Here is a 16,192-nt window from a genome sequence, read left to right as displayed (position 1 = left end):
GCACTGATCAAGGAAGATTTATTAAAGAAGGTGAGATGAGCTGAACTTTGAAAGATGAGTAGGATTTAGTTGAATAGAAGGTACTGATGAAGTAGACCATTCATGAGACAATGAATAATATGAATACAATTATGAAGACAGGAAAGTGTGGGATGGGGTGCAGAGGCTGAACAGTGGGTAGAGTAGAACATGCATGAATGAGGAAGTGAGACTGGTAAACTAGGTTATAATCAGATCATGGAAAGTCTTGGATGCCTAGTTAAATAAAATGAGCTCAATTCAAACTCATCAGGAAAAAAGTGCTTGGACCACATCTGGAATATATTTTTCTACTCTGGACTGTGCATATTAAAAAAGGAAATTGTTAGACTGGAAAGTGCAGAGAAGGATGACCAGGGTAGAATGTGCACTTGAAATTATTCCATGAAAGAATTAAATGAAGTAACTGAAGATAGTTAGCCAGAAAAATAATGATGATGATGCTATTTGTCCTTTGTCCTTGAAGAAGATCATGACTTCAGGGAGATGTCATGACAAGCACATGATTTGGATCTGCTCTGCTAAGTCACCCAGACTCATTTTTCCCTCCAGAGCCAGCTGGGTCCAGTGACCAGAAATGAATCAGGATGATTATAGATGGCACCCTGGAGTAGAGGCAGTCAGGGTTAAGTGACCTGCCCAAGGTCACACAGCTAGTAAATGGCAAAGGTCTGAGGTTGGATTCAAACTCCCATCCTCTTGACTCCAAGGCCAATGGTTCTATCCACTGTGCCACCTAGCTTCCCTTTCATGGTACAATTACAGTACTTAAAATTTTGCAAGTTTCTTTCCACATTGTCTCCTTTCATTCTCAAAACATTTCTATAAAGTTTAGCACTATGAGCATTACTTTCCCCATTTTACATATTTCTTAGAATGGTTAAGTGACTTAATCAATATTATGTTGGAGTTTGCATTTTTACCCGAATGTTTCCTGGGTCCCGGTTGAGTACTGGTTTTTTCTGCACTAAGATTTGGAAGGAAAATATAGCTGTCTTTAAGTATTTAAATGCCTTCATTTGGAAAAGGACTTCAATATGATCTATTTTATTCTTAGAGGAGAAAATATTGTGTGGAAATTGAAGATCAGAACTGTCCAATACCAGATTGGACCACTTTGGGCCTAATGATATCCTAAGTAGAAGTCTTTCAGAGAAGTGTATTTGTCATTTTCTAATCAGATAATGGTTATAATTTGGTAATTTCTGAGGTCCTTTCTAGCTTTGAGATTCTGTAATCTCAACTGGAGTGCCAAGTACAATATAGAGAAGGCTAGAATAATTCATCTATCTCAAGTTATTCAAGCCATTCTTTACTTTTCATATTTCTATTGGGAAATGGAATATTAATTGACTCATTTGATTACTCAGTATGGAAGGGATTTTATTGGCCACAGCCCAGAGAATCCATCAAGTCTTCCTGCCATCAGCAGCTCACAAAAGAAGGTATTTTCTCCTACTGCTCCACACATCCTCTTTATATTTGATATCTTCCTCATCACTCATTGACTGATCAATTTTTTACCTCTTTCAATTTGCAGACAGGATGATCAATTTTGTTGGGTCTTCAGAACCCATTAAAATCTCCAAAAAGTAATTGCTTTCCAAAGTAAAATAAAGGAAAGATAGGAAATAGACATAAGGATGGGCTCAGTTGTAGTTTTTGAAATTCTCTTTATGAAGAAATTTTGATAGCGCCTCTTGAAAAATGTGCAGTTCAAATGGCATCCATCCCCATGCTCTTTTAATATAGGTTCCAGTTTAACTGACCCTCAAATTTGTCTTGCTTATTTCTCTCTCCATTCCTTACCTCATAGGATCTTAGATACAGAGTTTAAAGGAATCTCAGAGACTATCTAGCACACCTCTTTTATTTTACACGTGAGCAATCTGAGACACAGAGAGGATCAATGACTTATCCAAATGACACAGATAGGATTTAATCCCAGATTCTCTGGTTCCAAATCCAGTACTCTTCAACTGTACCTTATTTCTCAAGAAGGGACAAAATAAACTGGGCTCATCCAAAATTAGATTTGGGATTTCTTGCCCACAAAGTGAAAAGTCATATCATTAGACCTTCAAGCTAGGACATCCTTGACCTACCCTCCTGCTCATTCCCTAGATTTCAAGAGCTTTTTTACATGTCACCTATACCATGAAGTTTTCCATGATTTCTCTGGTAACTCACCAGCTATCCCTCTATGGAACTGCCATTGCACTTAACATTTATGTTCTTTATTTGATCTTTAGCTCAGGATTCTTTCTCTGGTTATTTGGGTATTTTGTTGAGATTGTTTCTTTACTAATGATTTACTCCATTGACTCTTTCTGATCTTGATCTGACAATTCATTCTTGAAAGCAGTACCAACAGAGCATGAGAAGTGGCAGGCCCTACCAAGATAGAATATCTTTGATTCCAGGCATCTCAGGGCAATGTAGCTATAAAAGTATTAGCCAAACTCAGCACCAAGAGTTCATTACAAGGTCGTGGTGGTGGTGGTGGTGATTCTTCTTTATCTTCTAATACTGCTGATGCTGCTAAGATCTTTCTCCTGATTCCATCCCCTACTAGCTCATTATTATATGGCACTTTATTGATTATTAAATATGTTCAATATTCATCAGTCCTTTGAGATTTATAGTATGTGTCATTATGATCATTTCACAGATTGAATCATAGATTAAAAGTATATTCTATTTTCTAGTACCCAGTGGAGTCTTTCCATGCATATAGGATCATAGATCATAGAATAAGAGCTGGATAGAACTTGAGAGTTCACCTGTGACAACTCCCCTGTTTTACAGATAGGAAAACTAAAGACTAGAAGGGGAAGTGACATTCTACAATTTTCAGGATGTATTGTGGGACTAATAGTCACCCAGGAAGAATGTGTTTGAGAAGGACCTGAACCCAATTTCAAGGCAATGTTGAATGCATTAGCCTAACTTCTTCCTCCATCCCTCCCTCTCCCTTTTCTCCTATCCCATCTCATTTCCTCTTTCCCCTTTATAACTTAGATATTTCCCTAAGACCTACTACTCTAGTGAACCAGGGCAAGTCTGGGATTCAGCTCTGTCTGACTCCGTGGTATGGTCTCTTAAAGTTACATATCTTGGGGTGCAGCTATCAGTTTGAGCATATTTAGTCTTGTTCTCTTGAACATGCTAAACCAACTTGGTGCCCTAGGAGAACCTTGGATTTGGATTCAGAGGACCTGTGTTCAAGTCTTGGCTGTAACTTACAGGTTATGTGACTTTGGGTAGGTCTTTTCAGCTTTCTAGGCTTACTGAGCTCATTTAAAGTGACACTAAATATCTTGAGGGATTTCTGTGATAATCCACTGAGATGATATATATAAAACATTATATACCAGTATGTACTATATTCTATAGGGATCATTATACTTATAGCAGAAATGGACCTTAGAAGTCACCTAATTCAACAATGCCCATGCCCCCATGTCACACAGGAAAAAATTGAAGTCCATACAGGGGGAAGTGACCTACCCCGGGTCACACCGGCAGCAAGTGCTAGAATCAGGAGTCAAGTACAGGTGAGGAGTCACTCTAAAGTCAGTGCCCTTTCCAAGGCAACAAGTTGGTTTTATGGGTGACAAGAGAACAAGACTCTATTCATTCAGATTAATAATTGAACAAATGGAAATTTATGCAGAGTGCTGTATCTCATGTAAATGTGAGTTTTTTATGATAGTAGTGATGATAATGATATCTAATAAGACTTGCTCTGCCATCTATAGGAAACTATATTCTAACATAGAATTTACTCTACAGAACAGCCATAGAATACAGGACAGCTTGCAGAACCTGTTATTATTGCTTATCTCTTAGGAATAAAGTCTTCATTTTACAGCTGGGGAAACTAAGTTACAGAAAAAATGGTTTTCTGTAATTTGCATCTTCCAAAGTGCCTAGTACCAAGGACATTAGTGCTGACTGATATTAGTTTAGACAGTCTTCTGGAAACATTCTTCTGTAAGCACCCATTAGGTTAATTATCTCCCTGTCTCTCTAAAGTCATCTTCACTTGATGAAAGACTGGCCATTGTAGTAATTATTTTGACAGTCTGAATTTAGTTTAACTTAGTGATGAAGCTAATATTCATTCTTGGTTAAAATGGGAAAACAAAGCTACTGGAATACTTGCCCCAGTAGGGGATTCACTAGTAGAGAAGGAAATCTATTTCACTTTTTTTTTAAGTTTTTTTTTTGTTTGTTTTTGCAAGGCAATGGGGTTAAGTGGTTTGCCCAAGGCCACACAGCTAGGTAATTACTAAGTGTCTGAGGCCGGATTTGAACTCAGGTACTCCTGACTCCAGGGCTGGTGTTCTATCCTCTGTGCCACCTAGCCGCCCTATTTCACTTTTGAACAACTAATCCTTTTGAAGAGAAATCTGTCTCCATATAGCTTTTACCCATTTGTTCTAGGTGTTCCCACACAAGTCACACAGAATGTGTCTGATCTCTTTTCTGCATATTTGACATATCTTCTTAAGTCTTTTTCTTCTACAAAAAACCTATGTTTAGAACAGAGGTATCAGACACACAGCTTGCAAAACTCCAAGCAGAATCAGGTTAAAATATAATTAGGATTTTTTTAAACAAAATTAATAAAAAATACAATACAAAATCCATGATGTTAATTTGTTGTTTTCTAAATCAACATGTGACTTGCAGGGATCAATTTCTATTTGAGTTTAATACCACTGATTTAGGCCATTAAGTCATTCGGTCATTTTGTAACTTGGTTGTAGCTACTATTCCAAAACATGTTCTAATTTGTCAATAGTATTCTAAAATCTTAGCACCTACATCTGAACACATATCAAACCATGATATTATTAGTAGAAATTATGTCTTTTCAGTTTTCTGACCTCCAGTCAATGCCATTCTAAGTTGCACTATATATATATATATATATATATGTATATATATGTATATATATGTATGTATGTATATCTCAAGGAATTTCTTTGATAATCAACTGTGATGATGCAAAAAAGATGGAGGCAAAGCATCCCCAAAATTTTAAGCTTTAGCTAAGCTTAAAATGCTCTCCCTGAGGCTTTAGGATACCTGCATTTCTGTTTATTTACTATCTGCCTTACTCCATATCTCCATGTTTTTGTTCATGCTTCCCTTTTCCTACCTCCCACCATACATAGAACGGGCTTCATACCTACAACTTCCATCTGTTAAAGTCCTTTCTTTCTGTCTCATCCATAAGCCTTCTTTCACTTCCTACGTCATTTCTTCCTTCTCCAGTTTCTCATGTTGCTTTGCCAGGATATCTCTTTGGCTCTTATTTCTCTCAGTTTATAGCATAGCTATTTGATTATTTTTCCTTTCATTAGAACGCAGCAAGATTATAATGTAGCAATTATTGTATCTGTAGGGCGTAAGGCTTTGTACATGGTTGGTGCTCAGTATTTGATAAGTGAAAAGAATAGGTTATTGGTAATGGGCACTATGAATTCCATTGAATTCCATATTTGTGCGTAACATAGTTATATCTTTATGATAAATATAAATCCTTCATTGGTGGAGGGAGCCAATCGCTCTTGTGAATGATAAAGGAAAATATCTTTCAATAAATTATAATGGTAGCCTGTCATGTTTATGTATTACTTGTCCAATTATTATGTAAATTTAGTTTATAATTATCTCATTTGATCCTTACAAAAACCTCTAGGGCAGTGCAAGTATGATTGAAGAAATAAGCTCATAGAAGTTAAAGGATCTCTAAGGTCACGTGGATTGTTAGTAGCAAAGCTAGGGCTAGAATTCAGGTCCTCTGACTTCTAATGCAGAGAACTGAAACTGAGTTAGAGTGTTGGGAGCAGCATAGAGAAGTATCATGATCTCTGAATTAGATTCATAAGTCTAAATTCCAGTTAGTACCATTTACTGGCTAGGTAAACTCAGCCAATCCACATCACTTCCTTGTCTATAATCTTAGATTTAGAAGGAATAGTAGAAGAGTCATTTAGTTAAAACAAAAAGAAAGAGGGGCAGAGCCAAGATGGCAGCAAGAGAAGATCCTCTCTTACGCTGTCTCTTAAAACTTCTAAACTAAGGACTCTAACTAAATTTTCAAGAGACAGAGCCCACAGAGAGACCCAGTGAGGCAGTTCTCCTACTCAAGGTAACCTGGAAAAGAGCAGAAAGGTTGGAGGGGCGGCCCACCAGAGGGGTGGCAAACCAGAACGAAAGAACTTCAGCCTCCCAGAGGCAGCCCCAGGGTGCTGGGAGCCTCAGCTCACAGCAGTGGGGAAGTTTTCTGAACTACGCCCCAGGGAGTACCGGGCACAACTTGGGGGAACAGTGAGGGACCTCTGCCAGAGCAAGCATGTGAAGCCCAGCCCTCAGGGCACAGAGCTAGCAGCTTGGCCAAGGGGGTCCAGATCCAGGAAACAGAAGCAGGTGGATCTGGTAAGCAGGAGCCCCCAGGGCATGAGACCATTGAGCCCAGGGAGGGGAGTGAAGAGAGACACTGCTGAGCTCTGCCCCTGAAACAGGACGCTGGGGTTCTGACCACATTCAGATCCTGATCGCAGTCCAGGCCCCCCCATAGAGCAGCAGGGCTACCCCCACCTCAGCCCTGTGGCAGAGGGGAGCGCTTATGGTTATTCACAGACCAGGAGGGAGGGCAGAGCCTCACACACTGAGATCCTTGTGGGAGTGTCCCAAAATCTCAGGAAGCACCCCCAAAACAGGCTAAGGCTGGGAAAATGAGCAAGCAGAGAAACAAGAGGAACACCACTGAGAAAGTTTTTGCCTTTGAGCCCAAGAAGGATCAAAACACTCAGTCTGAAGATGAGGAGGTACAAGCCCCTGCATCTAAAGACCCCAAGAAAAACAGAAATTGGGCTCAGGCTATAACAGAGCTCAAAAAAGACTTTGAAAATCAAATGAGGGAGTTAGAAGAAAAACTGGGAAAAGAAATGAGAGAGATGCAGGAAAAACATGAAAATGAAGTCATCAGCTTAGTCAAGGAAATCCAAAAAAATGCTGAAGAAAACAGCATGTTAAAACCAGCTTAGGTCAAATGGATAAAACAGTTCAAAAAGTTATTGAGGAGAAGAATGCCAGATGGAAAAAGAGATAAGAAAGCTCTCTGAGGAAAACAAATCCTTCAGACAAAGAATAGAACTCAGGGAGATTGCTAAATTTACAAGAAATCAGGATTTAATACTTCGAAACCAAAAGAATGAAAAATTAGAAGAAAATGTGAAACATCTCATTGAAAAAACAACTGATATAGAAAACAAATTTAGGAAAGATAATTTAAAAATTATTGGAATACCTGAAAGTCATGATAAGGAAAAGAGCCTTGATATCATTTTCAAAGAGTTACTGCAGGAAAATTGCCCTGATATCCTAGAAGCAGAGGGCAAAATAGAAATGGAGAGAATCCACCGATCCCCTGAGAAAGAGATCCCAAAAAACCAACCCCCAGGAATATTATAGCCAAGTTCCAGAACTCGCAAGTCAAAGATAATATATTACAAGCAGCCAGAAGGACACAATTCAAATACTGTGGAGCTGCAATCAGGATCACACAGGACTTAGCAGCAACTACATTAAAAGCTCGTAGGGCTTGGAATATAATATTCCGGAAAGCAAAGTATTTGGGAATGCAACTGAGAATCAACTACCTAGCAAAACTGAACATCCTCTTCCAGGGAAAAAGATGGACTTTCAATGAACCAGGGGAATTTCAAACGTTCCTGTTGGAATGGTCAGAGCTGAACAGGAGGTTTGATCTTCAAATACAGGACTCAGGTGAAGCATAGAGATTGGAGGAGAAGGGGAAAATTTGAAGGACTTAATGATGAACTGATTGTATTCCTGTATAGAAAAAATGACACTGATAATACTCATATGCACTTTCTCAATTAACAGAGCAGGTAGAAGGAGCTTTTATAGATGAAGAACAGGAGAAAGCTGAATTTGAAGATAAAATATGGTGTAAAAAATGGAGTCAATAGAAGAAAGGGAAATGTAAGGGGAGAAAGAAAAAGGAGAGGGGGGAATAGGTCAAGATATTTCATGTAATAAGATTTTTCTTTATTACAATGAGCTATTGCAATGATATGGAAGGGGGATGACAAGGGGGAATGAGGGAATCTTCACTCTCATCAGAGGTGGCTAGGAGAGGAAACAGCATATATACTCAATGGGGTATAGACATCTGGAGTAAGAAGGAGGGAGGGGAACAGGGGGAAGGGGTGGGGATGTGAATGAAGGAGGAGAGGATGGACCATGGGCGGGGGGAGTGGTCAGATATAACATATTTTCTTTTTTACTTCTTGCAAGGGGCTGGGGTTGCATGGCCTGTCCAGCATCATAGGGCCAGGTGGATGCTGGGCCTAAGGGGTGGTATGGGGCTCGTGGCCTCTTGGCCCCAGGACCAGGGATCTGTCTGCTGCACCACTCAGATACCCTACAGCAGAGTCAGAGTGAAAGGAGAGAGAAAATACAGTACATGGTAGTGGAGAAATACAAAAGGAGGGAGTTGCGATCAGCAATGTCAATGGTGGAAAAATATGGAAGTAACTTTTGTGATGGACTTAGCATAAAGAATGTGATCCACTCATGACAGAGTTGGTGGTGTTGGTACACAGACTGAAGCACATTTTTTATTATTATTATTTTGGGGGGGTACAGGGCAAATGGGGCTGGGTGGCCTTCCTGGGGCCGCATAGCATTGTGACCGTTGGGTGTCTGAGGCTGGATTTGGACCCGGGTGCTCCTGGCTCAAGGGTCAGTGCTGTGTCCGCCACCCAGCCACCACTACTATTATTACTATTTTATTTTATTTTGGGTCTTTTTTTTTTTTTTTTTGGTTTTTGCATGGCAGTGGGATTGGGGTGGTTTGCATGTCATACAGCTGGGTGATTATTGGGTGTACGGGGCTGGATGTGGGCTCAAGTGCTCCTGGCTCCAGGGCTGGTGCTCTGTCCACTGCACCACCTGGCCATACCTACAATTATTACTATTATTTTTTCTCTCCCTTTTATCACTCAAGGAAGTCTATATTTTTTGGGGGGGAGGGGGTATTTTGTTTACTCTTAAACAAGATGATTTGTACAAAATAAGAATAAATAAATATTAAAAAAAATAGAAAAATCCCTTTAGCATCATTGCCAAAAATTAGTCATTTAACTTGCAAAAACCTACAGTGAAGAAATCCCAAATTCCTTATCTTCAAAATGAGATAGTAATAGCAGATGATCTCTAATGTCCCTTTCTAGCTCTAAATATGGCAGCAGGATCTATGATGCCATTCAGTTGTCCTCTCCCAGGCCTTCACTTCTCTTATCCATCAAATTAATAATTTGTTTCATTCTGAGAATATTTCAGGGTCTCAGAAGTTCTTTGAATAAAACTTTTGAAAAAGTAAGGGATTTTTGGACAATGTTGTGCAAATGTGACTAGCTATTTATTGATAGTTTTCTTCATCCCTGGCAGTCATGGGCTTTCTAAAGGGCCCAAGGGTGTCCTTGGTATTCTTTGCCTTCTAAATGGTACGTCTGTCCCTTAACTCAGTTTCTCTCCAGACATCGTGGACATCAAGCCAGCCAACATGGAAGACCTGACAGAAGTGATCACAGCCTCAGAGTTCCATCCCCATCACTGTAACCTCTTCGTCTACAGCAGCAGTAAAGGGTCCCTGAGATTGTGTGACATGAGAGCATCAGCCCTCTGTGACAAGCACTCCAAGCGTAAGTGGCTGCCCAAGCCCCATGGCTACAATGGTCTTTGTCCTCCTGCCTGCAGTGACAGTGGCCAGGGTCTGAAACTTCCCAGGGTGTCATGATGTTAGTCCAGGAAGACTTCACAGCCACAGCACAGATGCCACACCATGATGAGATGGTCCTTGGGTGCAGAAGGTTGCATTTGAGAACAACTTTGTTCCTTGTCTTGCCCCCCAAAATTAGATGTTAATTCATAGCTGTAGCATTGGCATCTATGCTGGGAGGATGGGTAAGCCTTTATCCTTTACCTTGTCTCCATGGAAACACACAGTTATTATGGCCTATTTTGAAGAACCGTACATAGTATGTTGCAGCTCAGATTGCCCTGAGAGATCATTGAACTCAGACTCTCTCCAGGGTATCTGCTTTTAACCACCACATTGGGAGTGTGAGCCCTGAAGCACTTCAGGTTCTGGGAACAACCGCAACAACACCTCCAGCAATAGCTCACCTTTATAGGAACAGCAGAGTGATCCAATAGAATTACCACTGAAATTCAATTCAGAAAACTTGGTTCTAGTCCCATGGAGATTAGAAGGAACAAGCAGTTCACTGGGGCTCTGAGATTCAAGATATCTCACCCATAAACCCTGGGAAGAGAGGTCTATCAGAAAAAGATTCATAATACTATGTGAATCAACAAGTAGTATCTTAAAAAATGAAAGATGAATTGCATAGAGTTAGGTAGAAGACTTGTGGTTTCATTGGTATAAGTGAGGAAATTTCCTTTTACTAAATAAAGCCGGTCACCCTTTTCTCAGCTTACAGTCTTATAAAGTTGCCTAGGAATACTGAAGAGATTAGGAGACTTGCCCAAGGTCACCCAGAGGTAGGACCCAAATCCAGGTTTTCCTGGCTTTCAAATCAGCACCCTCTCTCTACGACAGCATGACACCTTCAATTATACATAATTATAAGATATTTTAATCTTTTAAAAATTATAATAATAATCTTTAATAGTTCTATACTAACTTATGAAAATATATTATTATGTTCAGTACTTGCCTTCACAGAAACTCTTTCTAGTGGGTAATATAATTATTATACTGATACAGCTAGAGCATCTAGGTAGCCCAAGTACTGAGCTGGGAAGCTGGAAGATCTGAGTTCAAATCTAGTTTCAGATGTATATTAGCTGTGCAACCCTGGGTAAAGCACCTAACTGCTATTGGCTTCAGTTTCCTTATTTATAAAATGAGGATGATAATAGCACCTCCCTTTCTGGGTTGTTGTGAAGATCAAAGGAGATAATAATTGTAAAGTGCTTTGGCAACCTTAAAGCATTATATTAAATAATATAATATATAATATATAAATAATATCCCATTTTCTACTGGGATATCATATAGAAGGAATACATGAGGTCAATTTGACTGGAACATGGAGGGTCAAAAGGGGAGTAATATATAATAAATTGGGAAAAGGATGGAATTAGATTGTGAACGACTTTAAATACCAAAAAAGGAGTTGGTGTTTTATTGACCAGGAAATGAGATTATCAGACTTAGGCACTGATCACAATACTCATCAATACAGTGCTATGTATAAATTTCAAGTCCTCTGAGACACTAGCTAGTCTCTATTAAGAGCAATTCCTCATCAACGCTAGTAGGAATCAGTCTGTATCACTAGCCCTATAGTGTCCTTTGCAAGTTCTGGGAGGTAGAGGTAGGAGAACCCCAATGAGCGAAACCTTAGGGGCAGTGGAAACTTTTGAAGGTTTTTTTTTTGATTGTTGTTGTTTACCCTTCATCATTTAAGAAACTGACAGGAAAGGACAATGAAGAGAGATCGTTTCATAATATAGTCAAGTGCAATCAGCCCACTAGATTCAGATGAGGGGGTATATGCAAATTTAAATTGTTTTCAATCAGTGTCTGGGAAGGAGGAAGTAAAAGTGCCACTTGTATATCAGTCAAGCGTATCCTTGTCTGTGTAAAGTAACTATTTTAGTGTGTGTGTGTGTGTGTGTGTGTATATTATATATATGTATATATATATATATATAATATATATGTATGTATGTATGTATGTATTATGCCATCATGGCATACAAAGTAATTATGGTTTTTCAAAAGCTGTGTCAATAGAACACAAATTGTAGAATGTCCCACAAAGAAAAATTATCCACAAAGATAACAACAATAAAAATAGCTAGCATTTACTTTGCCCTTTGGGTAGCTAGGTAGTGCAGTACATAGAGGCTAGAGTCAGGAGGATCTGAGTTCAAAAATAGCCTCACACATTTATTCGCTGTGTGACCCTAGACAAGTCATTAAACCTCTATTTGCCTCAGTTCCTCATCTATAAAATGGAGATACATTTGAGAAGGAAATGGCAAACAACTCTATTGTCTTTGCCAAGAAAACATAAAGTCAGATATGACTGAGCAAGTAAACACAAGATATTACGCTTTTAAGAGTCTGCAAAGCACTTTTCATGTATTATCTTATTTTTGTCTTAACAACAAGTCCTGTGATAAAAGATGTCTCCATCATCATCATCATCATCATCATCATCATCATCATCATCATCATAACCATCCCCATTTTACAGATGAGAAAACTGAAGTCTAAAGAAATTACATCATTTGCCCTAGTCACAGTCAGTAAATATATGAGGCACAATTTAAACCCAGGTTTTCCTGACTCCATGTCTGCCTCATGCCTGAGATGTGAGTCAGTTGACAAATGATCTTTTTGCTGACCCAGGAACAATAGTTCAGAGGGCTGCCCACCAGCAGGGGATGGATGAATCTGTTTTGCAAGAGCACTCCCTAAAAATCTTTTACTAAGAAAGCTTAGAGGTAGCATGGTCTAGGGTGGGAAAGCCATTTTTATAGTTAAAGAACCTAGATTTGAAGTCCAGTTCTTATCTGTGTGACCTCAAAGAAGTCACTTTTTAGGCTTCAAGGTTTTTGAATACAAAGGATAAATTTAGGTGATTTATAAAGTTCCTTCTGGCTCATCCTGCCAAGGTCTTCTAGTTGGCCCAGTAGATAGAGTAGTGGACTTGGAGTCAGGAAGACCTGAGTTCGTATGTGGCCTCAGATGCTTACCAGCTGTGTGACCCTGGCCAAGTCACTTAACCCTGTTTGCCTCAGTTTCCTCATCCATATAATGAGCTGGAGAAGGAAATGGCAGGACCACCTCAGTGTCTTTGCTAAAACAAAACAAAACAAACACAAATGGAAGCAATGATTGAAATGTCTGAACTGCTCCTGCTTCTAAATCCATCCATCTTTCCTCTGCACTATCAGGTGTAGATGTAGCCTGACTGCTGCAGCTCAGCAGGACCATCCTGGGCAGGTTACTCTGGCCCTCACTCTCCCTTCTCTGCCTATTCCTAACATAGCTTGATTCCAGCATCTAGTCCCTACACAGGGGTGCTTGGGGAACATTGGGCATCCCCAACATTGAGAGACCAAACAACTGAGGCTCAGAAACAGAACAGAGTCTCACAGCAAGTTGGTGGTGGAAGAACCAGGACTTGATAAAAGTATTCCTCAGATTCTAGCCTATGGTTCTAACTGCACGTCCTTGCCTCTTCTCCAAAGCCAGGCCCTTCTCCCTCGGTTGCAGATCATAGCTGATGGGGATGGGAGGTAAAACTCTTGGTTCTCTTGCCAGGAAGAGAAAGCATTTTGTTCACGGAGGGAAAGCAGAATCTGATGGATATTGATTAAATCCCATTTTCCAGACCCATGAGTTAGAAAATAACCATTTAATGTAACAGGGCTACTTAGACCTAGAGCCAGGCTCTTTGAGCTCGATAAGCATGGAAAAGGTTGGTTTCTAGAACCTAGGTGACATAATGGGGTGGGATGGAATATTGTTGGGGCAGCTGAACCCACCAAGAGGCAAGTGCTGGGATAAGCAGGGAAGTCGTAGAACCACAAATAAGGCTTAGGCTAAAAAAGAGAAAAGCATTAAGTCCTTCTGGAGTCACAGAGACCCCCAGAATTTCAGGAAAAACAAGGACTTGACTTGTCAATGTGTCTAAACTATGTCCCCCAAATTATCACCACTGCAATATACCCCACAATTTGGCATGAATCAGATATCTCCCAACACTGACCTATCCTTCAAAGCATAACTCTGATCCTTCTTCTGTGAACTTGGAATCAAAATAGATGGGCTACTGTGTGAGTGCAGGCAAGTCAACTAACCATTCTGCATCCCAGTTTCCCATTCTGAAATGGGTATTAATAAAACTTGTCCTGATCATCTCACCAAATTGTTGAGACTCAGTGAAGATATTTGATGTAAAAGTATTTTGTTGGTAATACTTGGTTGGTTCCATTGTTTATAAGTCACCTATAATGTGCAGGGAGTTATGAAGAATAGAAAGAAATTAAAAGAACAAATTTCCTATTCTTGGGGAAAGCTAGGTGGTACAGTAAATACAACAGTGACCCTGGGTTCAAATCCGACTTCAGTTACTTAATACTTAGTGGTGTGACCTTGGGTAAGTCACTTAACCCCATTGCCTTGCAAAAACAAACAAAAAAATCCCTATTCTCAAAACATTGTGGTGATGAGGAAAGAGATTTGGATTCTGAAAACTGATTTGATTTCTGGTTTCTGACCCATTAGCTTTATGACCCTGTACCAATCACATTGCTTCCCTGGCCCTCACATTATCTATAAAGTAGAAACAATTATATTCACATTATCAACATTTTAAGATCCTGAGAAAATCATTTTATAAACTGGAAAATGCAACTATAAAAATGTGAATTTTTATTTTTTCCTCTAGTTGAATGGACAAGGGTACTATTGTTCCTCTGTCCCTTTGATGAGAGGATTCCATGTTAATCTTGTTAGTTTCTCCTTGAGCTGCTTCTCTCATCCTTATCTTTGGTTTCTTAAGGAGTATTGGGTTTTACACTTGTCTTTTCAGTCATACCCACTGAGCAGCCAACCATTGATGCTGTGAGCCTCCCCCACAACATACTTCTTTCTTGGTTTTGTTGATTTAATGCAGCAAGGCTGCATAATGGATAGGACTCCTAGTAATGTGAGCTAGGGAAAGCTTTTGAACCTCACTCAGCTTCTGTTGCCTCATCTTTAAAATGAAGATAATAATAATACCTAATTTATGGGTGAAGCTGTGATGATTAAATGAGATATATAGATGCTTTCTAGATCTTAAAAGGTATTAGTTGCTATTTATTGGATCATCATCATCATCATCATCATCATCCTTTGAGCATTCTCTTTGTCTTCCCAGAACAGCTTAGATAAAAACATAAACTAACAGGAATAAATTTGCTTATTACTTTGTGGATGATTTTTTTGCCTTTAGTCCTTCCAAACTCTTCTGGACCTTGCTAGTGACCTTGGATTTCTTTTGTATAGACCCAGTTGACATTGCCTCCCACCTCCACTCAGAATTGAGGACTGGCAAATAGGAAACAGAAATAAGAGAATCTGTCTTAATGCTGAATCATGTGCAATGTCTGCCTCACTGTCAAGTGAATTTCAGAGCAATCATCTCAAAACATAAATGAAAAAAAAAATCCTTGGATCAAATAAAGACAGTATATTGAAAAAAAATCAGACTCAATATGTCAGTTCCTGATATTGTCTAATATATGCCCAGCTTTCTGATATTGCCTGCCATGTCTTTGCTCTCCAAACCTATAGTAATACTGTTTGGAATGGGGGCAGGTAGAACTCCACTAAAATGATTATTTTTAAGCACACTGAATCAGCTGTTAGCCCCATCATTTTTTGAAGGGGTGAGTCAAATTATCATGGGAATGCAGAGCATAGTCATTGAAAAACTTAAGAGATAAGCAAGAGGGAGAGTCACCTACAAACCAGAGACTTCAAAAGAATTGACTGTGACAGTTCCCACAGGATGCCACCATCCAAATAAGAAAAGTCAAATGTCAGTTGAGGAGATGAGAAATGGAGAAATCAATCTCCTTATTAATTAATGATTTTGGTTAATAGACCCATTGATCAGCCTTGTCATGGATGTACATGTCAGCCCAACTGCACAGTTCTCCATTAGAAAATGTTTTCAGCATGCCTTGAAATGGATCAACAGCATTTGAAAAAAAGTGATTTTCCACTTCTTTTTCATAAAAGAAGACCCACTCTGGTCCTCTCTATATGAGCCAAGCTGGTACATCATCCCTTCAGGGTTCCAGCAGACCCTGAGAAGTTTGGGGCTTCCTTTTCTTTACTATCATCAACTTAAATCCCCATTAGTTGTTTACTCATTCATTGTTTGTTCTTCAATCATGAGGATGACATCTTGACTTGTGAATGAACTGCAAATGAGAGGGTCAGAGCAAAGTCATCAGCCTCACACTCTCCCTGAGTCATCAAAGTCCTGTGGCAAGACATGTTAAGGTTCAG

The 16,192-nt window shown here is 39.4% G+C and overlaps 1 protein-coding gene across 5 annotated transcripts in view; it reads left to right on the top strand.

The window, feature by feature from the left end:
* PPP2R2C (protein phosphatase 2 regulatory subunit Bgamma) overlaps positions 1-16,192 on the top strand; it is a 388,395-nt gene that overhangs the window by 341,961 nt on the left and 30,242 nt on the right. For all 5 annotated transcript variants that reach the window (XM_074229817.1, XM_074229816.1, XM_074229818.1 and 2 more), the window contains one exon: positions 9,624-9,788. In XM_074229817.1, the coding sequence (XP_074085918.1) occupies positions 9,624-9,788 (165 nt within the window). The remainder of the gene's footprint in view (positions 1-9,623; positions 9,789-16,192) is intronic.

The sequence above is a fragment of the Macrotis lagotis genome, chromosome 3 (genome assembly GCF_037893015.1).
Source record: "Macrotis lagotis isolate mMagLag1 chromosome 3, bilby.v1.9.chrom.fasta, whole genome shotgun sequence".
Lineage (NCBI taxonomy): Eukaryota > Metazoa > Chordata > Mammalia > Peramelemorphia > Peramelidae > Macrotis > Macrotis lagotis.
This window is presented reverse-complemented; position numbering and strand designations above follow the sequence as displayed.